General features: G+C 38.7%; 1 protein-coding gene and 1 non-coding gene across 5 annotated transcripts in view; both read left to right on the forward strand.

Annotated features, from left to right (window-relative positions):
* The first annotated feature begins 369 nt into the window (after positions 1-369).
* LOC148183342 (zinc finger RNA-binding protein-like) overlaps positions 370-25608 on the forward strand; it is a 47964-nt gene continuing 22725 nt past the window's right edge. The window contains exons 1-9 of one of the 4 annotated variants that reach the window (XM_088061429.1): positions 370-484; positions 722-806; positions 1981-2050; positions 10283-10565; positions 16054-16198; positions 16973-17191; positions 18421-18659; positions 21338-21529; positions 24434-24734. In XM_088061429.1, the coding sequence (XP_087917555.1) occupies positions 743-806; positions 1981-2050; positions 10283-10565; positions 16054-16198; positions 16973-17191; positions 18421-18659; positions 21338-21529; positions 24434-24734 (1513 nt within the window). In that variant the 5' untranslated portion in view covers positions 370-484; positions 722-742. The remainder of the gene's footprint in view (positions 485-721; positions 807-1980; positions 2051-10282; positions 10566-16053; positions 16199-16972; positions 17192-18420; positions 18660-21337; positions 21530-24433; positions 24735-25608) is intronic. The other 3 variants (XM_088061431.1, XM_088061432.1, XM_088061433.1) reach the window with 3 other exon arrangements.
* LOC148183343 (small nucleolar RNA SNORA66) lies at positions 7575-7711 on the forward strand. The gene has a single exon (XR_015773624.1). It is a non-coding gene; the product is annotated as a small nucleolar RNA SNORA66 (small nucleolar RNA).

A 25608-nucleotide genomic window follows, 5' to 3' on the forward strand; every position in this document is an offset into this window, starting at 1 on the left:
ACCCTATCTTTGCAATGAGTCCACGGGTACAGGTGCGGTGTGACTGTAGGTGTGACACAGGATGATGGAAGGAGAAAGAGGACAGGCGGCAGTGGTACGTGCAGCGTTACTCTAAGAACAGCTCTTCCTCGCGCCCGGGCCTCAGCGAGGGGTACTACAACTCCCAAGAGCCTTTGCAACATCAAGCGCAGGGGGATTCACGCCTCAAGTGTGGTGGCAGCCTACGCGACATCGAGGGTGCTCTTCTGCGGGCGGGGGCGTAGCCATTGGCTGAACTACAACTTCTAGCAGCCCTTCACACATCTCGCGCGTGCGCACGGCCTTGGTCCGGCCGCACTTTGCCGTTGTCGCCGTAGGTGTGTGTGGAGGGGGGAAGGGAGTGAGCGAACGCGGCGGTGAGGAGGGGGGTGAGAGTTCAACCGCCATTGTTCCTGCTAGCTTGCACTCATGATTCCTATATGCCCGGTAGTTTCTTTCACCTACGGTAAGTAATGTCGCTCGATGTTTCTGTGTGTCCGTGAGCGTGGGGGGAGGGGGGCGGCGGCGAGGGGGAGGAGATGTGGCCTGCGCGCGGGGCGGAGGAACGATGGTCCTGAGGCGCCGTTTCTGACCTGGCGCTCGCGCGCACTCCTGTCTCTTGTCTGTCTGTCCCTTTCTCTCCCCTGCCGGGCCTCCTGTCATGGCCCCGACCGCTGCCGCCTCTTGGTTATCTTCGCCACAGTGCCCAGCCGCCTGGGAGAAGATGCCAAAATGGCCACCGGCAACTACTTTGGATTCACCCATAGCGGGGCTGCTGCCCAGTATAGGTAACCACCGCGATCTCTCTCTCTCTCTCTCTCTCTCTCTCTCTCTCTCTCTGTGACTGCTCCCATCCTCCGCCCCATGCGGGGCCTGCTTCGCTCCTCCGCGATACCTGTACTTGGGACCCATCTGCTTATCTGCCTCTTCTGCAGGTGTGTTTGCTTATTCTGGTAAGGACCTCCCTGTATCTCCAGTGCTGTGAGGGTGAGGAGGTGGAGCCGGACACTGCGGAGGAGGCAGCATCAGATCCTAAGGCCCTGTGTGCTGCCCCCCCGGACACTTCTCCTTCAGTGAAGATGGGGCTTGCTCCACAAGTCTTTGCTTCCCCCTGTGTCAGTGTAGGAGGATGAAATCGTTTTTAACACGTGTTAAAATTACACCAACCCAACCTATGGGAGACTGGATAGATAAGGGAAAGAGTAGAAGCACAAGAAAATACAGGGGACTGTCCTATTCCACTAAACCAATGATATAATTAATATATCAGAAAGTAGAGAAAGTACTTTTGGAGCCATGCACCTTTTTAAAAGATTTCCTGCTTGGGTGTCCAAGATCAGGAGCAGGTCTTATAGTGGAGCTCAGGGACCTGTAATCATATAGTTTGTATAGGTATGTTGCCTTAAATTTTTATATCTTTGTACTTTTTGTGCATCCAAATTGTGTGTCAGACTGTTAAAAAGTAATTGGCAGCATCTACTATCTCACTTTTTCTGAAATCAAATTACTTAATTTGGCAAAACTCAGATACAATCACAAACATCATCACATTTTTGGCTTATGTTGGAGTAGCACCTTGAAGTTCATATCTGAATCTTTATTATTAATTTTATAAATTTATAATAAAGGCCTTCCTTTACTCCTAAGTCTTGGTTAATGGGAAAATAGTAGGATAAAGCAAATATATGAAATATGAGGGATTATTGGCTAATGAATGCAGATGTGTGCTACTGTTATCTAGCTAATCAAAATTGCATACCTGATATAGTTTCAGGAATATACAGTTTTATGTGGGTCTTGGAATGACTCCCAAGTGATTATTTTCTAGAAATGGATATAAAATAAATTAATTTTTGTTTACTCCAATGCATAATAGTTAAAGGAGAGGATTAAACTTAGCTAATCTTTTTGTTCTTTTTTTTTGATTAGGTGCTCACAGTATGTTTATCTTTTACTTGACAGTTGTGAAATTTGAAACTGGGTTGTCATGGGGTATGAAGGAGTTTTTAAATAACATAGAGGATTATTTTTTGTAAGTATATAAACAATCTTTGAGTGAATAATAAACCAAGATCCATATATATCTGCAATTTTGAAGTGGAGATTAATTTTTTAAAATTGTAATTCCTTTTATTTTGGAGCTGAGGTGGTCTGTAGACTTAAGAACCTGAACAACTGATTTGAAATTACCTTAAAACCATATAATTGGAATACAGTTCAAGTTCAAAACTGTTTTCACAGTTAATCCTAAATGTATTCTTGAGAAAATGGAAGGACTGATTGATTGAAAGAAGCTTTTTCCTTTGCTATCAAAAGTACAAGATACTATTCCATTTATGTATTAGTAAGACTCTATCCTATAAATGGTTTGTATATTTACCATGTCTGAAAGTGAAGACACAAAGCAATCAGTGTTAAAGCAGTCCTTTCATAAGAATGAATTTAATATTTTGAACAGAAAACACAGGAGTCAATGTCTAAAAGGGAATTTATGTAATGATATCATGATTTAATAAGAGAAGCATTACATTATGCAAATACCAATACAGAAAATTTCTCTGAATTTTGCAATACATTTGTGCTAGTAGTGGTATTGGGCCTAGGGTTATAAACTTGCATGCAATGCAAAACTCTGTTACTTATCTAAGTAACTATTAATCCATCTATTTACAAGCCTGAAATAAATGTGAAATTTGGTGATACTAGTCCTCTCTAGTTTTTGTGTGTGTGTGCACTCTGTAGGCCACCTTAACCACTGTGTGTCTATTCAGTTTGACATGAACAACCTAATATTGGCTTGCTTTTCATGTGTAAAAATATTAGCATTCTTGATTCACTGCTGGAGAAGAGGCATAATTATGCTTTTATTTTGAAGTTGGCTGACTGAAATGTGGGGATGCTGATGGAGAGATAGGGACATTGAGAAATGTTTGGACAGAGAAGCATGCAAATGTAATGGTCACATTTAATCTTGTGTTAAGATTTTGGTTCCTGTTAAGAAGATAAAGAACCTTTGAGCAATTGAGTTTCATCTTATTTATGTTCATACCATGTACCTACTCTAATGAGACAGGTCACAGATGTGAGATTCTTGGGTAGTTAGGAGTGAATTGTTAACTTTGAATTGCTAAGTGTGGTGAGCCTTTGCAGGTAAAGGCAATTAATTGTAGCAGATAGGGTCCAGAGCCAATCACAGTGCCTGTGAATTTAGATTAAGATGCAGTCTTCTAGGTAGCCATATGGAAGTGAACTCTTACAGTTAGAGCTAGTTTTGTATTCAAGTGCAGTGTGTGATGTTACCAGATGTTCAAGACTGGTACAGAAGTGTTATGACCCGCCCTAGAAGGCAAGGGTTACCTAGGTTCTTGTTAATCCCTTGGGGTGGATTAGAGTGAAATGACACTGATTGATGGTTGTAAATATATACATATAGGGTTTATTTTAGAACAATTTGGATTCAATGGAAAGCAGGTATGTAGCCATTTGGGTTATTATTATCTATAGTAATATAGCAGTATGAAAGCATGAAAATATAATTTAAGAAAATGTTTAAGGGAAAAGAAAGAAAGGATAAGAGTAAGGGAACATATTACTACCCATAGATCTGCAATGAGAATTGATGCAATTTCAGTGTCAGTTGGTCACAGTAGTGATCACTGTCTTGATCCATTGGAGGTGGGGAAAAAACCCTCGAAACACAAAGTCCAATAGGTTAAAATATGCTCAGGCTGGGTGGGAACGCCCATGTACTTCCCTTGGGGGGGGGTGCTTTCAGTCCTCTGGTGAAAGGACTCAGAAATGAGTCTGGGGGCACCTTGGGGGTCTTTGATGGTTTATGACATCTTTTAAAACATGACATCTGCCTCTCATGTCAGCACAGTTGAGCCAGTTGCGCCCCATCAGACCTAGAGTCTTGTGTCCAGTTCTGGGCTCCCCAGTGCAAGAGAGACATGGACATATTGGAGAGAGTCCAATGAAAGGCCACAAAGATGATGAAGGGGCTGGAGCATCTCACCTATGAAGAAAAGCTGAGAAAAAGAGCTGGGACTGTTTAGCCTAGAGATAAGAAAGCTCAAGGGGGTTCTTGTTAATGTATATAAATACCTAAAGGAAGAGTGCAAAGAGGACAGAGCCAGGCTCTTGTCAGTGGTGTCCAGTGACAGGACCAGAGGCAATGGACACAAAGCAAATCACAGGAGGGTCCCTCTGAACATCAGAAAATGTTTTTTAAGCTGTGAGGGTGACAGCACTGACACAGGTTTCCCAGTAAACTTCTGGAGTCTCCCTCCTTGAAGATGTTCAAATAGCAGTCTGGACGTGGTCCTGGGCAACTGGCTCTTGCTGTCCCTGCTTGAACAGGATTGGAACCTCTTGATGTCTCTTCCAACCTCAGCCATTTTTTGATTCTGTGTTTTTGACAAGGAAAATGTTATTGGTTGATAGTTTTCAGGCAGACATAACATCTAAAGATCAGTTCTTTTTGTCATGTTTTATCATTGTGAACATGGCTGTTATCTAGACTTGAATAGCATCAATGTTTTGATAATGAGCTGTCAATGGTGTGCAACAAAGTAAAGAGAAGTAGATGGTTGAATTCTGCAAGATTATGAGCCAGTGTGGCCCTTCACTCCCCAGAAAATCAGATTGTCATGGAATTGAAGATTAGTGTGGAGAAAAAATACATGGTCAATTTGCTGCAATCAACCTTATCTAGGAGGTTTAATATAGTGGTACTTCATAATATGTGTCACTTTTTCTGATACTAATGTATCACAAACATCAGTATTTTCCATCACTAATGTCAGTAGAATTTAGTGTAGTTGTTATTCAAATATTTGATTCAAAGGTGTTTTAAAAAAGCCCAAACTTTTCTAGTGCACTGTAGTACAGTAATTCTATGTAAAGAATTAATTCTCTTGATCCTTGAGGTTTTTTTAGGTAAGATGTGAAAGATGAGAGCAAGCTAGGTATATGTTGGGGTCTAAAACTTCTGAATAGAAGTGAGTTTATTTGGAAGGAGGAAGCAAAGAACATGTCTTGCTGAAAATGTTGGGATAAATTAAACTCACTAACACAATTTTTTTTAGTATTAAGGAGTAGGTATTACTTTATTCCAGGCCAGGGTGCATAAGAGGATAGCTCTACCTAGGTGCACACAACTTTCAAAACGTTTTACTTATTTATACATTATTAGCAAACAAATTAATGTTAATTCGTTCTAAATTACATATTTCTCTTCATTAATTAGTATTCTATCTTCTATTGGTTATTGATTTCCCACTTCTCATGCTCATTAGTCCACATTTTTCAGTCTTTTTATTATCTTTTTCCCTAACAGGGAGTCTGCAGCACATGTTGGATCGTCTTTGTTAGTCTCTATCTTCTGGTTCCTTGTCCTTGGAGGGCTATAAATTCTGGATTCCAGGTGTCCAGCTTTTAACTCCCTCAGGCTTTGTTCATTGAAGCTTATCAGGGTTAGTTTAGCAAAACTTAAAGTTTTAGTGATCTAATAATCAAACTCTAACAATAACAGTCTGTAAAAAACCCAAAACAACTTAGCTACATGCTGGCTAAAGTGGAAAATTACACTGCTTAAGAGTAATACACTGCTTATGATTATTTAAAGCAATTAATAAAAAAGTTAATTAAAACCATTAGTTAGGAAAGTTATATAATTTCCAACACATGGGGAAATAGGGATATGCAAGTAGTAGTTTAGGGCAGGTAGGGAGAGATGAAAAACATTAGGTAAGGTGCTGGAAATCACCTGTCGTTGACTAAAACATACATCTACAGAACGTGGAGAAGAACAATTGAGTGCAACATGTAGCCTGTACACTGTCTGTGGCTGCAATAGTGAAAACACAGTGAAATAAAAATCCAAGATGGAAGATGGGTATTGAAGAATGTGTGTTGTTCCTAGAAAATAGAATTTAAATGAGCTTGGTGGAGAAGCACTTACTATTATGATCAGCTAAAGAAATAGGTGTGGTATGAATAAAATAGATTCATTTTGAATGAAAATCTCTGGCAGAAGAGATATTATTAAAGCAATGCAGCAGAGCAAGATATGAAGCTGAGTCTGCCTGTAACTTCTTAAGTCAAAGAATTATGTTTATTTTGATAGTTAAAATACTGTAACAATTGTAATATAAAGTTACTTTGAATTGAATGTTCACAAACTGGGTTTGCTTTAAGTAAATATTGGTTTAGAACTCATTTGCTTTTGAAACAATCTTTCAACTAAGGAAAATATTTTTGACAGTGAGGGTGCTCAAACATTGGAACAGGTTGTCTAGAGCAGTCTTGGATTCTCCATTCTTGGAGATGAATGGAACCTGACTGGACACAAAGCCCTGAGAAAACTAATGTAACTTTGTTATTAGCTGTGCTTTGGGCACAGGGTTAGAACAGATGACCTCATAATCTTTGTTTCAGCCTAAATTATTCTGTCATTTTTAAGTTCTGTCTAGTTAGTAAAGCCAGTTGGACTACATATCTTTTCATATGAAGATTAATAATTAATTAATAATTAGAAATATAAATAATTAATAGCAAAGATGCTATTAAGAATATTAGAATTTATTTGGGGGGAAGAGAAGAATTGATATACAAAGAAAACTCACTAAGGTACCAAGTCAATCAGTTAGCTTCTCTGCTTGTAATTTGGTTCAACTTTTCCCCCACTATGTTAGGGGATTAAGCTAAACTGAATTACTTTATTTTTTGCAGTAAAGAGTACACATGTGATTTGATACCATAGCTCAGCTGACATACCGTATTTCATTGTTGCTCTAATAACTTGATCAGGTGCCTAAGTTTTTTGAGTCTTATTTATTAGGACTAAGTTGAAATACTTGATGTGGTGCAATATGGAAAATTATTACTTAAATTAGAGATTAGTAAAAGAATTGTAGAGAAGGAGCTGGTAGAGGTGGTTAGTAGAATTAGAAGAGTGATTATCAAAGAGGAATAGTTGCAGTGGAATACTGTAGGGATTGGTCTTGAGTCTTATTATTTATGGTGCATTGTGATATTTGATGCAAGGGAAATATTGTCAATACACAGATAACTTTACAAGAAGCTGCTCTGAGGAAGCTAGATTCTTTGGAAAGAAAGTCTGGAGCAGAGTAAGTGGCACAACTGAAAATTAATCTCAAATGTTCCATACAATTCTTGCCATCTGTAGTAGTGAAAGAACAGATAATACTAGGATATGTGCAATGAAAAATTGCAAGAAAAATTGGTGGAAGAGGGAGCTAGCAAAATAGTCTGGAGGGAGGTAAGTTCACCTTGCCAAATGTGATGAGGCACTAATCACCAAAAAAGGATTAAAAACTCTTGTAAGTTAAATGACAGTGACACAAAAATATTTTGATTATAAATTAATTACCTGAAAGTATCTGGTCATCTTTATGTTGAAAGGTTCTCAGTAAGACCATGGGGAGAAAAAGAAACATAAATTTAGAAAAGATGTCAATATGAATTTTTGTAACATAGCATAACAACTTTTAAAAATGAAGAAGCAGTCCATTTAGAATATTTTTCTTGTGGTCTTGCAAACTTGGTCACTATCTCTGCACGGTGTTGCAGAAGCAAGGGGAACAGATTTGCTAAAATAAACATGGTCATAGAATTATATTAGCCTTAGAAATCAAATTATTTGAGCTGCTAATTCTATATCATGATAAGGAAGTTTGGTACAAAAATAGCTCAGAAAAAATTAAACTGTCTGTTAGCAGAATCTTGTTAATAGTCCTGCTCATAATGATCACAATCTCTTCACAATATTAAACACTGAAAACTGTCAAGCAGCTTTAATCATATATATATATATATATGTATATGTATAGATATATCTATTCTGAGAACAAAAGCATTTTTGTTGATAGAGTGATATTGTTACATCATAGTGTGTTGTTAACACTGTATTGTATTTTGTAATAGTAACTTAAGCACGGTTTCATGGAACTTGAGACAGATTAATGCTTCCTGGGCAGGTGCCTGTTCTTTCTCTCTCTCCCATTATTTGATTATTTTCCTCTGCTTCCATATGTATAACTTATGTGGGTTCTAGCACTCAGCAGACTGTTTTGTTAGCTATAATGTTTCTAACACTTCTACCATGTTAGAAAATGAGCTCGGAAAAAAAAAATTAAAAAAAAAAATCTCATAGTTTTATGCTAGATTAATGAGTTAAATCAGTGCAATGAATAGCTTGACAAGTAGCAGACCTAGCGCTAGGGATGAAATAGGATGGCATAGCCAGGTTTGGTATATGGGAGAAAGGAGGAATAAGAATGGGGAAGGAAGACTTTTCCTTGTTGGCAGTATTAGACTGTTGATGTGTTCAAGTGCAGTTTGAGATAATGTCTGCTGCCTATTTTCCCAGTGTAAAGTATTTTTAGTAGGTACATATGATAATGTGAATTACCTCAGAACGTATGAATATTTTACACTTCTGTACTGTTAGTTATGTAGATAATACAGCCTAATTTTATAGATTGTCATTCACTTTTACCATCATAAAATAGTCTTCCTGAATTTTCTGATGGAGTCTGATTTCTCACTTTAAACTGACAGAATAGATAAACTGTCTATATATATCAGGCAGTGGTGGGAGCTACACAAGAGTGAGTCAGGTCTTTTCCTTCCACTGTTATGCTAAGAAGTTGAAAATTAAATGAAACATAATTGTGAGTACAACTCACAACTGAATTAAATTTGGATTAAATGCAAATGGTTTTTTAAAGCAAACAGGTGCCTATGATGGGAAGAAAGTGGAGTCCAGGTGTGTAAGTCCAATAATAATAACATTTTCTCTGTGTGTTTCTGCTGTAAGAATTTTTAAAAAATACATTGAAGTTAATGGGTTCTGCTGTAATTTAAAATTACAAAATCAGTTTTTCTTAAAAAGAAAAAATATTCAACAAAAGGGAGTTATAGAAATGTCTTTTGCAAAAATAATAGTAACTATAGTTAAAAGGTGCTTTATTTCTAATAGCTATGTCAGAGAGAATATTGCAGTCTTTAGGAAAGAAATACCATAACTTGTTCATTTTGGTTTTGAGCATAATCATGCTGAAATTCCACTTTGACACTGAGTATGTTTGCTTCCAACAAGATTTCATTTTTCTATTTTTTTCTATAAATTAGAGGATACTACCTCCTTGATAGGCATGGAATTGTTTTTGAATAGTCTTTTAATAGTGCTATGGAGATGTGAAACTCTATAGAGACTGTAAAATATTGAAAATCAGTACAGGAAGTGTACTAAAAATTTCATAATAATCACTCAATCCCCTGTTTCATATAATTGTTCCAGATAGTGTTATTTTGCCCAGTTCACTTTATTTGTTTAAAAATAGCTATTATAGGATTTTAATAATAATGCAAAGTTATAAATCATTATAGGACAATAATATCAGTTTTTGTTCAAATAATTAAGTCTTAGAAGCCATAATTTTTTATTTCCACTATTAATATTTATTTATTCTTATTAAATAGCTACATAGCAATGTTTTACCTGCACATTAAAGAGAAGCAAATTAGTCTCAGCATGTGCCTGGAAGATTGCCAGACCTCTGGTAGCAGTTGTCTTGCTTGATTTGACTGCCTGTTCTTTGGATGCTTCATGTTGTGAGGCAGTGGACTTCTGTATGAGTGAGTGGGGTCAGCATTTATAATTTTCAGTTTTTGTGGGAAAACTCCCACATCAGAAATATTTAGTGTCTCTTGCTTAAATTTAAGAATTCTGAGCTGTTTTTCACAGAAGTCTTTAAAATCTCATTACTTGAATATGATTTACTGATAAACATCATGCAAGTGCATATCAGTAATGAGCTCTCACAGAAAAGCAGTATTTTTCTTAATTTAACAGGTATATCAGTTTTATTGAAGAACCACTAAAACACTTAAAAACTTATTGGTCATGAAAAGAAAACTGTGTAAAACTTCTGTATTAATTTGAACGAAAGGCTTGGGTTCTTTTCAAGCAGTGGAACACAGCTACCACCACTCCTTACTAAGAAGAAAGTCATTGCCTGCATGATCTATTTGCCTTCACAGACACTTCAAAATGATACAGCCTTTTTAATGGTGTGTGTAAGAGGTAATAAAAGTAATTACAGTGTATGATAGCTGTTCCAGGTCTGTTTGTAGAACAGAAAAGTATGAATCAAATCTGGGAGTTTGAAATGTTTAGGTGTTAGATAAGTATATTGGATTAATCTAATAATTTACTTACTGTCTTTTTCCAATGTAGCCAGCAGCCAGCTTCGGGTGTAGCTTATTCCCATCCAACTACAGTTGCCAGCTACACTGTCCACCAGGCACCAGTTGCTGCGCACACTGTCACTGCAGCCTATGCTCCAGCAGCAGCTACAGTTGCAGTAGCCAGGCCTGCTCCAGTAGCTGTTGCAGCTGCTGCAACAGCTGCTGCTTATGGAGGCTATCCTACAGCGCACACAGCTACAGATTATGGTTATACACAGAGGCAACAAGAAGCTCCACCACCACCACCTCCTGTCACTACGCAGAATTACCAGGTGTGTTTAAAAAAAAAAAAAGTGTAATTTTTAAATGATATGTTAAAAGGAGGAGGCCTGTTTGGATAAGAGAATGTGGTGATATTTATATTTTTTCTTCCATGGCTCACAGCTAAACCTAATAGAATGTGAAGTGACTGTTTTCCCGTATGGTGCGTATAGAGGATTATCAACAGTAATACTGCTAAGATTTAGACAATCACACAATAAACAATGTCTTGACATTTATCTCCAAATGATTTTGTGAACTACTGCTGAAATACTTGTCTTGGCTAGCCTATCTGTCCAAGTGGCATGCAGTTAAATGGGTCATGGAACTGATTTAGATGAAAAAATTGTTCCAATAAAAATTTTCAGTGGGCGATAGAAGTAGTTCCATTGTCAGATTCCTGATTGCCACAGGAGCTCTAGCACCAAATGTAAGAGGATAGAAGATTACTCTAGGAGAGGAACTGTCTTTTGAGTAGATTTTGGGTACCCTTTGTGAGACTACTGCCTACCCTTGTGTGGCTACAGGCTTTTACAAAAGGAAACTGTTGTCTGTTTTCATCTTGCTCTGACCTTTACTGACACTTCTTTGCATTGAATCTAGCAGTTGTCAGCATTTGAGTGTGTCAGTTCAGGATAAGGATTTCACAGAAAATTAACCAACTGAAAAAGGAACAGCATCTTTCTATGGGATTGACAGGCTTCTGCAGAATTTCCCTTGTTCTGCACAGTTGTGGTGCCAATGCAAGAGATGGATGTGGGATCATGTAGGGTGAGGAGAGATGTGATGGTACCTCAGACAACTTGCCATTCTTACACTGGCTTAAATGTCTTATGAAACAACATCCTGTCAGTGACTGGTATTCCTCTTCAGAAATAAAGAAACTTAGCAGTACAAATCAGTGCTGCATCAGTTTTGCAGTTGCAAAATTTCAGTATGTAGTGGTTATCTTGGGGCTTATTTAAGGTAAGTGTTTACTCCAAAGAGTGAGAAGTTGCAGTCTTTTCTGTCTGTCTAGATTAACACAATGCAAGGGTATATACACATCAGTAACCTTAGCCCATTGGTTTAAATCAGACAGCTTAGATGCAGAAAGATAAGTGGTTTTACATGGCCAGGTAGTTTCCTATTAGAAATGTGAGCTTTATTTGTATTTTTATCAGCCTTTTTGCTACATAATCTAGACTCTAATTTGCATTTTTATTTGTTTAAAGCTACTATACTGTTGCTGTATGTTATGAATTCCTTTGTATGGCTTTGTACTTTGTTACATATGGTAATGAAGTGAAATGTAGGAGTCTTTCCAGTAGCATGTTTACACATAATTACAAGGTTGTTAAACTAGTCAGTTACTATATGCATTCAGATAGAAAAGAGTCCCCTAAATTAAAGAAAAATACAAGAAAGACATTGAGGCACTGGAGCATGTCCAAAGAAGGGCAGTGAAGATGGTGAAGGGTCTGGAACATAAGTCTTCTGAGGAGTGGCTGAGGGAGCTAGGGTTGTGTAGCCTTGAGAAGAAGAGGCTGAGGGGAGATCTTACTGTTCTGAAAAAAAGTTGTAGTGAGGTGGGTCTCAGTCTTATTTCACAAGTGACAACACAAAAAGAAATGGCCTCAAGTTGCACCAGGGGAGGTTTGGTTTTGATTTTAGGAAAAAAATTCTTTACAGGACGGGTTCTAAAGCATTGGAACTGGCTGCCCAGGGAAGTGGTGGAGTCACCATTCCTGGAAATGTTAAAAAAATGTGTGGATGTGGTTTGGTAGTGAACATGGTGGTAGTGCTAGGTTGACTGTTGGACCTGGTGATCTTAGAGGTCTTTTTTAACTGTAATGATTCTATGATTTCATTCACCAGCACCCCCAAGTCCTTGGCAGGGCTGCTCTCAATTTCTTCATTCCCCACCCTGTATTGATACAAGAGATTACTCAGACCCACGTGCAGCACCTTGCACTTGGTCTTGTTGAACCTCATGAGTTTCCTGTGGGCCACATCTTGGGCTTGTCCAGGTCGCTCTGGATGGCATCCCATCCTTAAGGAGTGTCAACTGTACTGCTCAGCTTGGTGTCATCTGAAAACTTGCTGAGGGTGCACTCAATCCTTTCATCTATGTCATCGATGAAGACATTGAATAACACTTGGTCCCAATATGAACCCCTGAGGGCCACCACTTGTCACTGATGTCCATTGGGACGCTGAGCCATTGACAGCTACACTCTGGATGCAACCATCCAAGCAATTCCTTATCCACTGAACAGCCCACCCATTGATTCCTCTCTCCAACTGAGAGAGAAGGATATTGTGGGGGACCATGTCAAAGGCTTTACAGAAGTCCAGATAGATGACATCTGTAGCCCTTCCCTTGTTCATTGATGGAGTCACTCCATCGTAGATGGCCACTAGGTTGGTCAGACTTGCCCTTGGTGAAGCCCTTCTGATTGTCCTGAATCACCTCCCTGTCTTTCATGTTCCTTAGCAGAGCTCCTAGGAAGATCTGTTCCAGGATCTTCCCAGGCACAGATGTGATGCTGACAGGGTGGTACTTCCCAGGGTCTTCCTTTCTACCCTTTTTAAAGATGGGTGCAATGTTTCCCTTTTTCCAGTCACCTGGGACTTCACGTGACTGCCATGACTTTTCAAATATGATGGAGAATGGCTTGGCAACTACATCAGCCGATTCCCCTCAGGACTGATTCATCTCATCAGGTCCTATAGACCTATGTATGTTCAGGTTCCTCAGGTGGTCATGAACCTGATCTTCTCTTACAGTGGGAGGGACTTTGCTCTCCCAGTCTGTCTTGCAGTCTATCCACTCGAGAAGTGTGGGAAGAGAGGTTGCCATTGAAGACACTGAGTCAAAAAAAGCTTTTGAGTACCTTAGCCTTTTCCTCATTATTATTGAGAGTTTGCCAGTCTTGCTTATCAGGAGTGGTACATCTTCTTTGACCTTCCTTTTCTGGCTGACATACCTGTAAGAGTCCTTCCTGTTATTCTTTGCCTCCTTTGTCAAGTTCAGCTCCTGCTGTACCTTGGCCTTCCACACATCATCCTGACACAACTGGTGTCCCTATATGTTTTCCAGGACACCTGTCCTTGATTCCACTGCCTGTGCATTTCCCTCTTGCCCTTTAGTTTGACTCAGCCATACTGGTCTCTTGCCTTGTTTGCCTGACTTCTTGTGCCTGGGGATCTCAAGCTCTCTTTGCTCAATGGAAGACTTCCTTCAAGATCTGCCAGCTCTGTTCTGCTCCTTGTCCCTGAGGGCAGTTTCTCAGGGGGGTCCTATTGACTAACTCCGTGAACAGCTGGAAGCTTATTTTCCTAAATTTCTGGGTCTTGACTCTGCCTGATCCATATTCCTCAGGACTTCAAACTCCACGAGTGCATGATCACTGCAGCCCAGGCTACCTCCAGTCTTGGTGACCCTCATTAGCTCACTTACACTGGTGACCATCAGGTGTAGTATTGCATCCCCTCTAGTAGTGCTGTCTATTACTTGGCTCAAGAAGTTATCCTTCATGCATTCCAGGAGTCTCTTGGATTGCCTACAGCTCCTTGTGCTACTTTCCCAGCAGATGTTGGGGTGGTTGAAGCCCCCCAGCAGGACAAGAACCTGCAAGTGCGGCGTCTTCTGTAGCTGGAGCAATAAGGCTTTGTCAATAGGCTTCTGATTGAGCAGCCTGTAGTAAGCACCAATCACAGGGTTCCCTTTATCAGCTCACTCTATTTCTTACTCATGAGCTTTCAACCTTTTCATGGCTGTTCTTCAGAGACAGCTCTTCATAATCTATCCATTTCTTGACAAAGGGGGCAACTCCTCCACCCATCTTTTTTTCTCTGTCCCTTTTGAACAGCCTGTAGCCATTGATAATCACTTCAGTCATGGGATTTGTCCCACTAAGTTTCAGTAATGGCAACAAGGTTGTAGCTTTGTAGCATCATGGAGACTTCCAACTCCTCCTGTTTGTTGCCCATGCTGCGTGCATTGGTATAAAGGCATCTAAGCTGGGCTGTCAGCATGTCACCTTTTTTAGAGGAACACCCCTCCTTTGAGGTGTTTCCCTGGTGGCTTCTATTACCTCAGGAGCCCCTGGCTCATCTCTGTAAGTCTTCAAGCATGCTTCAGTGTGGCTAGTACGTCTCAGAGTCACTGGCTGAAGGCCCTTGCTACCACTCCATCCCTCTAATCTTGATGTGTTGTCCCACAGCTTGTCAAGGACAAGCCTGATATTATCCCCCTTCCCCATCATGACTGGTTTAAAGGTCTCTATCAATGAGTGCTTCTAGCTCCTGAGCAAAGACACTCTTCCCCTTTTGAGAAGGGGGAATCCCATCTGATTGCAGCATGCCTGGTGTCATGTAGGCCATCCCATTATACAAACGTGAAATTGTAGCAGTGGCACCAGCCACGGAGCCATGTATTAGACTGGGCTCGTCTGTTTCTTCCAATGTCTCTGCTCACAACTGGGAGGATAGAGGAGAAAATAACCTGTGCTTCACATTCCCTTACCAGCTACTCCAAGGTCCTGAAGTCTCTTTTGATAGCCTTTGGACTACGTATTGTGATTTCATCACCACCCATGTGGAAGACCAATAATGGGTAGTAGTCTGAGGGCTGTACCAAGCTAGAGAACTTTCCCAGTCATGTCTTTAACCCCAGGGTTAAAGCCCCAGCCCCAGGGAGGCAGCACACTTCCCTAAGAGGAGGGTCCATCCAGCATATTGTACCCTCTGTTCACCTTAGAAGGCAACTGCCTACAGCTGAAATCTGTCTTTTCCTCGTGGAGGTGGTCATTATACAGAGGGTAGACCTTTCTGACTGGCAACACCTTTGGTGTGTAGATGGACCTCCATCCTCATCATCCTTTGGCCTTCTACATCTTTGTACCTATTGTACAGAGGCACCTGGGAGGGTGAGGTGAGAAAGGAGGGGATTCACCTGCTGCCCCGAGCGAGGATTTGCCTCCATTTGCCCTTTTTCTTTGAGCTATTGCCTTCTACCTGCCCAAAGGGAAAAATATTGGACCTCCTTGATATTGTTTCTTTTTTTTCTGGTGGCCCTTCCTGTCTTAGGGAGGGCCAAGCCATGGTTCCAAGTTTTTAAACTTGTGAATATATTGTGGTTTGTGGAGTTCTGTGGTGTTTTTTTCCTTCATATTTTACAGGAATGCAGTCTCATATAGTCATGAAAAACTAGTGTGCATTGAGTTGCTTTTTGGTAACAAAAATAATTTGGAAGGAAAAAAGTAGTTTAATAGCATGAGATTAATTCCTGTATTATGTCTGAAGAAAACATTCAGGGTTGTCTTCAGGCCTGAAGTATCTGTAAACATAAATTTAATTTCTTTAATGCATATATTGGTATATAATGTATCTGTAAATATTTTTTAAATCTACTTAAGTAGAATAGAAGAAAAATCTTTGACTCTGCTAATGATTTTTATTATTCCAGATATATACTTGGAGAAATTTGATGGGTTTTCTTTTTTGAATTTTTAGGATTCCTATTCATATGTTCGATCTACTGCCCCAGCTGTAGCTTATGACAACAAACAATACTATCAACAACCAACAGCAACTGCTGCGGCTGTGGCTGCTGCTGCCCAGCCTCAACCTTCAGTAGCTGAGTCATACTACCAGACAGGTATGTGGCATGATTCAAACTCCTGTCATTATATACAGTCTGTATACTATTTTAATAGCTTAAAAATATATCTTTGAATATTTCATATTATCAGATTTATTTATTATTTTGACATGTAATCCCTGTCAATATGTAGAAAAAAACTTGATGCACCTGGAACTTGAACATTATTGTGACATTGTCATAAGTAACTATCCTTGAGGTTTGGATTGTTATTAATACACTCAAAACGTACTTCTAGGCAAACATTTTTGCTGAAGTAGGTTGAAAAAGTCAATGGTGGGTTCAGATTCTAACTTGGTTAGAAAGATACTTTAAAAAAAATTCTTTAGTTAATATATATAGTTCTTTAATTATTGGTATCATAAATGCTACAATACAGAAATCCTATTTACTTTTTTTTACTATAATTAGAAATAATAACAAAGTTTAGATGTACTTTGGTTTAGTGTGTACTCTAGTAAAACCATTGAAGGAGAAGGTTGTTTAAAAACATGGCAGCACAGTTAAAATATGTAAATAAATCTGAGGCTTGCTAATGTGAGCTTCGATGTGATTAAAACATTTTGGGATGTATGGTAGCTGAAGCATTTATGTAAAAAAACCAAACAAAACTCAGTCAAAAAAAGGCAAAAACCAACCAAACTAAAACAAAACCCACTTGTTAATGTGTTTATTCCCTAGCATATCATTAAGTATTGCTTAATATAGTTTGCATTTCATTCAACTAAAGCATATCAATGTTTGTACACTTCTATTTTCTATCCTAATTAGCTCCAAAAGCAGGATATAGCCAAGGGGCAACTCAGTATACCCAAGCCCAGCAAACACGACAAGTAACAGCTATAAAACCTGCAACCCCAAGTCCAGCAACAACTACATTTTCTATATATCCAGTATCCTCTACTGTGCAGCCGGTAGCAGCTGCAGCTACTGTTGTTCCATCCTATACTCAAAGTGCAACATACAGTACAACAGCAGTTACTTACTCTGGTAAGAATTTTGCATATTATATTGCTGGGATCTTTGCATTTGTTACAGGAGAGGATTTAAATACTCAGAATTTTAGCAATTTATGTTCAATTACATCATAGTCTACTGAGAAATATCAACCAGTTAAATCATAATAATGACAAAATATTTTTATGTATCTTTAAAAGAGGTTTGATGCTTGTATGTGCCTATTTTGTTACATGTGAGAATATACTAAGTGTTGGCATTGCTACATGCACAAGTGTTTTGTGACTTACTGTAAAGTTTGGAGAGAAAAGATGGGGGATAGAAAAAATAAGGAAACACAAATATAACCCAGGGAAATTTGGAGCATGCTGCCATCAAGCAGCAATTAGAGACAAGGAGGAGCAGTCAAATATAAATCTTGTAAGTTTGGGTTGTCTCAACCCAAGATGGGAGGAGAATGAGTGCTACAAAGAAAGACTTTCCTTCAAATACTAGAAATCCAAAAAGTAGTTAAAGGTGAGAAGATGTTTATTTTATGGCCAGATGGTAATTAACTGGCATATTATAGTTGCCTTGAACTATTTGTTTTGGTTTGTTTTCAATTTTAAAAGGGACTGTAAGACTTCATTGAAACAGAGCTTGATTAGAGGATTAAAACAGTTGAATGAGTAGATGTATAAAGTTTATGGGAAAACTGGCTCAAAAGGTATGAAAGCCCAGTTTCCTTGATTTACTAAAGTTTGATACTAGAAATCAAGGAGTGTCTAGACAGGGTGTACTGCAACCCACTTTAAATAGAAAGGCTAATGATATTGCATTCTATCTTTTATCTTTTATTTTATTTCCTTAATCTACATAATATCTGTCCTTTTCTGTTTGGCACTTGAACAGTAAATCTGGCTCTGGAAGACTGCTTATTTCAAGTGACCTTTGATAAATCTTTTATTAAAATTCTTGTTGCGTCATACTCAGTCTTATCAGATGTACCAGGAAATTTCACATATTCTTTAGGGATGTTTTGATATATTTAGCAGAACAGCGTGTCTGCAAAGTTTTGTCTAAAATCAAATATACTCCTGATACAAATGGTATGCTATGTATTTGAGTACCGTGAAACATCAAGAAAAATTCAGACTGCCTGACAAGATCTCAATAAATCATTTATATTCTACTCTGTTATGCAATATGCTTGGAATTAGTGTATTATGTAGTTGATACATGATGTACAGTGATGTAACATTTATTTTATTTTGATCTTTGAGGTACCTCTTATTCTGGCTATGAAGCTGCAGTATATTCAGCTGCATCATCTTATTACCAGCAGCAGCAGCAGAAACAGGCAGCAGCAGCAGCAGCTGCTGCTGCAACAGCTGCTTGGACAGGGACCACCTTTACTAAAAAGGCACCATTCCAAAATAAGCAACTGAAACCAAAGCAACCTCCCAAACTGCCCCAGATCCACTACTGTGATGTTTGCAAGATCAGCTGTGCTGGACCACAGGTACCTGTATTATGTAATATCCTGCTATATGCTTTAATCATAATTTTTTCAGCTAAAAAATTGGCCCCTTTAAGAATATTTGTTAATTTTTAAAGACCTGATTCTATACTTATACTAAATTAATAATTAAATGAAAATGTATGCTATAATAGAAAGAGGCCATATGAGAAGACAAAAAGATGCATCCCCTTAGCTTGTACAGAGAAGCTTCAGCTGTGCTTTGGATTACAGAAGTATTCTAAACTTTGAATTTTATTTTTTTTTTTTTGAACATAGAAAACTTCTTAGAAAATACTTTTTTCAAAACTTTGTGAATGGTTGTCAGGGTTTGACACTGGCTAGAAGCCAGGCACCCACGAAGAACCATTCACTCATTCTCCTCTGCTGTAGCTGAGCAGAGGAGGGGGAAAGAAAACCTAAAAGGCTCATGGAGTGAGATAAGAATTAGGAAAAAGCATTCTAAGGGAAAAACAGGCTCAAAACTTAAAAGGTATAAAGAAAAATGTATTAACAGAATTAAAAGAGGATAATGAGAACTAAAAGAAACCTTTAGAACTCCTTCTCCCCCTCCCTCAAGCCCTTCTTTCCTTCCCACCGACAGCGCAGGGAGACAAAACATGGGGTTTTTAGTCAGTTTGTCACTTTTAAGTTTTTCTTCAATTTGCTTAGGGAGAGGAGTCCCTTCTGCTATGCTGTGGAGTCCTTCCCAGGGGAGACAGTTCTCTGTGAATTTCTCCAGCATGGTTCTAATTTTCACAAGTAGCATCCCCGCCCAACCTGCTGCAACATGAGTCCTTCCCACAGGCAAACAGTCTTGTCACAACTGTTTGCTTGGGTCATTTAGTTCATGGGGTATAGCCATCCTTTTAAGGATGAGCTGTTCTAGTTTGGAAGCAAGGGTCCTCTTCCTCTGTTCCTGGAAGCAAGGGTCTTCTCTCTCTGTTCACGTTTCTCACTAAATTACAGCTTTTCAGCATCCACACTGCCAGCGTGAGTATCTTTTCTGATGGGCTGTGGGTAGAATTCTACATCCCCCCATGCACTTCATGAATTACAGGGAAAAAAAAACAGTTTGTGGTATTATAGTCCTCACCATGGCTTGCAGAAGAATCTCAGCTCCAACACCTGGAGCACTTCCTCCTCCCCCTCCCTCCTTTTTCACCAACCTTAGTGTCATCATGTTGTTCTCCTCATGTGTCTTCATCTTTTCCTTTTCTCTGACTTGGGAGAAAATTGGTGTCCATAAGTTTATTTGTTCTCAAGTTCTATCAATTGAAAAGTTTTTTTAGAGTTCTGCAGCGCTGAAAGGTTGATCCTGTCCGGGCTCTGCATCAGGGGATTGCTCGCCAAGCCTCTTGCTGTTGGTCATGTGGTCCCTGCTGGGACCACACGAGCCGCGACAGCCACCAGCTCCAGTCAGTGCCTCTCCTCATGTGGGGTGCCGAAAAGGAAAAACTGCTGGCACTGCTTCTGCCCTTCTGTTCACAGCATGGCTGCTAAAAGTGGCTAAGCAAGTAAAGTTCATTGCGAGCCATGCGAAGATGGCAGCGGCTGCATGGCGCCACCCTGGCTGTGCCGATCCTGGCCATGCAGCTGATCCCGGCCATGTGGCTGCTCCTGGCACCAGGATGGCAGCGTCTGTGCAGCTGCCTCCAGCCACATGTGCGCTCCCAACGCTGGCCCCAGTTGCATGGTCTCAGCCAGGTGGCTGCTTGCAGTGCTAGAATAGCCCCCCAGCAGCATGGCCTCAGTGGCCGTGCCAGGAAGGGGCCTGGCAGCCCCCTAACCACCCCTTGGAGGGGAGGAAGAAAGAGAGCTTGTGCATGTTTTTTTGTTCTTAAATATGTCATCACAGAGGCGTTACTAACTTCTCTAATTGGACCAGCCAATGTCCATTGTCAGAGTCTTCAGGGATTGGCTCTGCTGAACATGGAAGTTTTGAGGCGCTTCTCTCTCAGAGGCAGCCTCTGTGGCTTCCTCTGCCCCCACTAAAAGCCATGTTGTGTTAAACTAATACAGTGGTAATCCTGAAAATGTATTAATTTTATTCCAGCATCCCAGTTTAGTTTCAAAGGAGATACAAGTGTATAAAAAGTAGATAGCGATTAATGAAGTGTTTGTGTGTGTATTTGGCAAAACAGTTCTTACTTTATAGGTAAATTTGTCATTATTTTCCACCCTGTCTGCTCCATAGATTGCCAGTGTTAGTATAGGAACAAATAGCAATTTCTGTATTTTATTTTCAGTGCAGCTTTATTTATGCACTACCTTTTTTTGAATTTACTTTTTTAATTATCTGGATACATTTAATAACTGTGGTCTTGCAATTTGAGGAAAATTCAAAATCAAGAATAATTCAATGCAATGTAGGAAAATGCAACTGAGACAGTTTTCTGATCTTATCAAGCTTTCAATGATAATATATGTTGACCAGTACTTGACTGAGGAAGTGAGAAGGTAGAGGAGTGGAAGCCTGGTGGTGAAGAAAATATCTTGGTTTTGGAAGTGCCCTGCTTATGCCTTAAAACATGTCATAAGGAAGCAATGTTCAGTGTAGGAAGTATTTTTCATACAAAGCATGTGTTTTATGGTGTGCTCTATATTACATGTATACACATGAATGATGAATGATGAATGAACAGTACAAAACCAGCTGTGTGTATTTTTTATTTAAACAGACTTATAAAGAACACTTAGAAGGCCAGAAACACAAAAAGAAAGAAGCAGCATTAAAAGCTTCCCAGAACACCAATAACAGCAGTACTTCTGCTCGTGGAACTCAGAATCAGTTGCGCTGTGAGCTTTGTGATGTGTCTTGTACAGGAGCAGATGCTTACGCTGCCCATATCCGTGGAGCCAAACATCAGAAAGTAAGAAATTAAGAACTTTCTCTTGTCTATAAGTCAGTCATATATTTCTTCCCATTGTTTTTCTCATCTTAGGAGAAAATATGCAGAAACAATATAATTAGAATTTTGTTTAAAGACATTTAGTTCTGCTTTTTGTTTCAAAATTATCTTTAAGCTCACTATTAGAAGGGCCTTGTTGGGAGAAAGGGGAAAAACATATTTTTACAGCATCAAGGAGAAGAAGATGTATTGTGAAGGGTTTGTAAATTGTAAGAAGAAGGTATAGAGTAAGATGGGGAAAAGTGTCAGTGAGGACATGCAGTAGCGTGCTTGTGCCCCCTAACACTTCTCAAGACATCTCTTGACATTCTTATTTGGCACTATGAAGCTCTCTGTGCTTTGAAACACTGTAAACTGAGTAAGTGCCAAGGGTTGGGTTTATTATGTGTCACTTTTTGGTATTTAAAAAAAAAAAAGGCATATGGAAACAAGGAACAATGTCCTGTAGTAGATTTTATGAATATGTTTAAAGAGTTTTGGTAAGCATGCTTTCCCTATTGTCTGTGTGCAGTTAGGTGAGCATTTTAGAATAAAGACTGCGAGCTGCACCGTGAACCTCTGTGACCTGTGTTCTAAATTTGGTCATATGACAATAAATGGAATGGTACAGTGTAGAATATGTGTTTAGATATTACAGATTTTCCTCAAAGCTATGGAATTATTAATGTAAATAACAAAGTATTAATATTCAGCTTTTATAGCCCTTTGTATCTCAGAACACTGTACAAAGTGGCATCAGTAATATCATTCCTATTCAAGTAAATAAATCTCATAGCAAATTTAAAATCATTTTCCAAGTATTATTTTTTGTTAGTAGAAGAACAAAAATTATAATTTACATAGATTTGCTTAATGTTTGTTCTTTCATTAATGAAGTTGATTAATGAAATTTTTGGGTTATGCCCAGTAACTCTATAGGTATATGGAGTACGATAATATATTATCTTTGTATATTTGGATGTCCCTTTCTCTTCCTCATAGATAATTGCTAACTAATGCTAAGTTAGGTTGTCATCACTGTAAAAATGGAATCTCAAAAGACACTTTCTTTGGTACACTGAAGAATCTTGTGCATTCTAGTGGGAAAAAAAAGTAATCTGGAAGAGTTGCTTGAACTTAAATTTGTAATATTATGTGACATTAATATGTCTGTATTCAGATGAGGAACATGCTTAAAATAAGAATAAAAAACTAAGAAGTGTATGTATACACTTGTGTGCATATCATATAATTTTTTAGGGTGTAAAAGCTCTCTAATATTATAGACTCCAAGCATTAAACTAAGGCTGCCAAGTCCACCACTAAACCATGTCCTTAAGCACTACATCTACATGTCTTCCATGACTTTTAAATCCCTCCAGAGATGCTGATTCAGACACTTCCCTGGGTAGCCTCTTCCAATGCTTGGCAACCCTTTCAGTGAAGAATTTTTTTCTAATATCCAATTTAAACCTCCCCTGGCACAACTTGAGGCCATTTCCTCTTGTCCTATCTCTTGCTACATGGGAGAAGAGACCAACACCCACCTGGCTACAGCCTCCTTTCAGGTAGTTGTAGAGAGTGATAAGGTCTCTGCTGAGCCTCCTTTTCTTCAGGCTAAACAACTCCAGCTCCCTCAGCCACTCCTCATAAGGCTTGTGCTTTAGACATTTTACCAGCTTTATTGCCCTTATTTGGATGCACTCTACAACCTCAACATCTGTCTTGTTTTGAGGGGCCCAAAACTGAACACAGGATTTGAGTTGTGGCCTCACCAGTGCCAAGTACAAAAGGACAGTCACTTCCCTAGTCCTGGAGGCTGCACTATTTCTGTTACAGGCCAGGATGTCATTGGCCTTCTTGACCATCTAGGCACACGCTGGCTCATGTTCAGCTGGCTGTTGGCCAACACTCCTTGATTCTTTTCCACCGGGCATCTTTTCACCTGTTCTTCCCCAAGCCTGTAGCACTGCAGGGGGTTGTGACCCAAGTGCAGGACCTGGTACTTCACCTTGTTGAACCTGACTGTGTACATGTATTTGCATTAAATACATATTTAGCAGGTTTTTTTTACTGCTACTTTCAAATCCAGTCTCTAGTTTTCATTTTGCATGTTTTGTTCTTATGGACTACATGCATTGCTTTTTCAGGTGATGGTCAGCTGTCACCAAAAAGAAGTATTATTCTATCTCAAGTGTATTGTAAAAAGGCTTCTGCTTATTACTTCTAATAAGCACATGCCTATTAACTTTCAAGGAGATAAAGAACTCTGAAATATGTCTTTTGCATTCTCCTTAACTCTTTCTACAGATGTGCTTTAGCAAAAAGAAAAGAAAGTCTTTGTCTAAGGAATATCTTCAGTTTTGCTAGGTAACCTGGAAAGTCAGTATAAATATTCTTAAAATGTAGTGATGAAAAGAGACAGTGTTGAATCTGAATTAAATAACTTATTTACAAATATTATTTGGAACTAAAATAGTTCAACATACTACAATTTTTGGAGGGAGAATAAAAAGCAACCAGGCAACGGAACAGTCACGTTGGAAACATTTTGCTCAAACTGTTTCTTGAGTATTACTGGCTTGTGAGATAGACTCATCTACACAGCTTTTGGAGTAAATGTCTGAATTTCTAGGGAAAATAAGCAACCTGAGATAACTATTAACTATTTTCTCATTACAGATGATAAGAACTTTTGCATGTCCATTTTTTTTTCTCCTGAGATCACTTTTAATAAAGAGGCAATAACTTTAAAATAAAATAAAAATATCAATATCACTGGTGATATTGATGTTTCTGTTAAAGCTTCAATAACCTATAACAAGTTAATTTTTTTTATTGCTACCCCAGGGAGATAATATTATTAATTTCTTGTTATTTTTATAGGTAGTAAAGTTGCACACAAAACTTGGCAAACCTATTCCTTCGACTGAACCAAATGTGGTTACCCAAGCTGCTACTTCAACATCCACATCTGCTTCTAAACCAACTGCCTCTGCTTCAAATATAGCAACTAGCAGCAGTACTGTGAACTCCTCTGTTACATCCTCTGCAGTAAAAATTCTTACTCCCACGGCAAATGCACCACTTAACACTGTGTCCAACAACAAAACATCTTCAACCGCTGCTAATATAGCTGTAAAGAAAATATCTCCACCAAAAATAAACTTTGTTGGCAAGTACAGAAGTCAGTCTTTATTTTGAAACCTAACCTATTCTATATTTTTAAAATATTTTAGTGCAACAAGTACAAATATATTTAGTTAACTTCTGCATGAGTAATTCTGTTGTGTTTAAGGGAATTATTACTGATGGGAAAAATAAGAATGTGTATAAAAATTTTGCTTTACAGTTTATACTGTTTTCTGCCCTTTTGTCTTCACCTGATCTCTCCTGGAGGCTTCTCCCACCTTCAGAAAAAGCCTCCCACCTTTGGTTTCTTATGTAGTAGCTGCTGGAGTATTGCAGATTATATTCCAGTTGCTTCTAATTTCAATTCACAGTGTGGCCTGTTAAGATGGCCTGCAGTAGGTTGGCAGTTGGTAACTGGGAAACTGAAATGTTGTAACACTGGAAATTTAACAGTGGAAACTTTTGAAATAAGCATGACAGACATTTAGAGACAGAAAGCAGTTTTTCAACAGTAAGCTAACTTTCTCTCAAAGGAAAGACCTATGCAGTTGTAACACTGAAAGTATGCTGCTTTTATTAGTACCTCAAAACCTTTTCATGTTTGTACTTTCTTGGATCCATTTGCAAAAAGAAAACAAATCTGATGACAAAAAAAAATTTAAAATATATTTGCTGGGTTGTTCCCATTCAGTCTTATCTCTTGAAAAAGCATGAAAATGAATGATGACGATTACAACTGTATAAAGCAAAAGATTTCTTGCGAAAATAAAAAGCTAGATGTTTAAGTTTTTGTTTAGCTTTTTAAAAAAATTTAATAGTATTTAAGACTGTTTGGTTTAACTAATTTTCAAACTGGTAATGCTTTGACCAGAACATTGATACTTGCAAAACACTTCAGTTTGGATATCATGTATAATTCTCATTTTATG

Source organism: Pseudopodoces humilis, chromosome 12, assembly GCF_049639895.1.
Source record: "Pseudopodoces humilis isolate 2021_Gansu_Grassland_sample_001 chromosome 12, ASM4963989v1, whole genome shotgun sequence".
Taxonomy (NCBI): Eukaryota; Metazoa; Chordata; class Aves; order Passeriformes; family Paridae; genus Pseudopodoces; species Pseudopodoces humilis.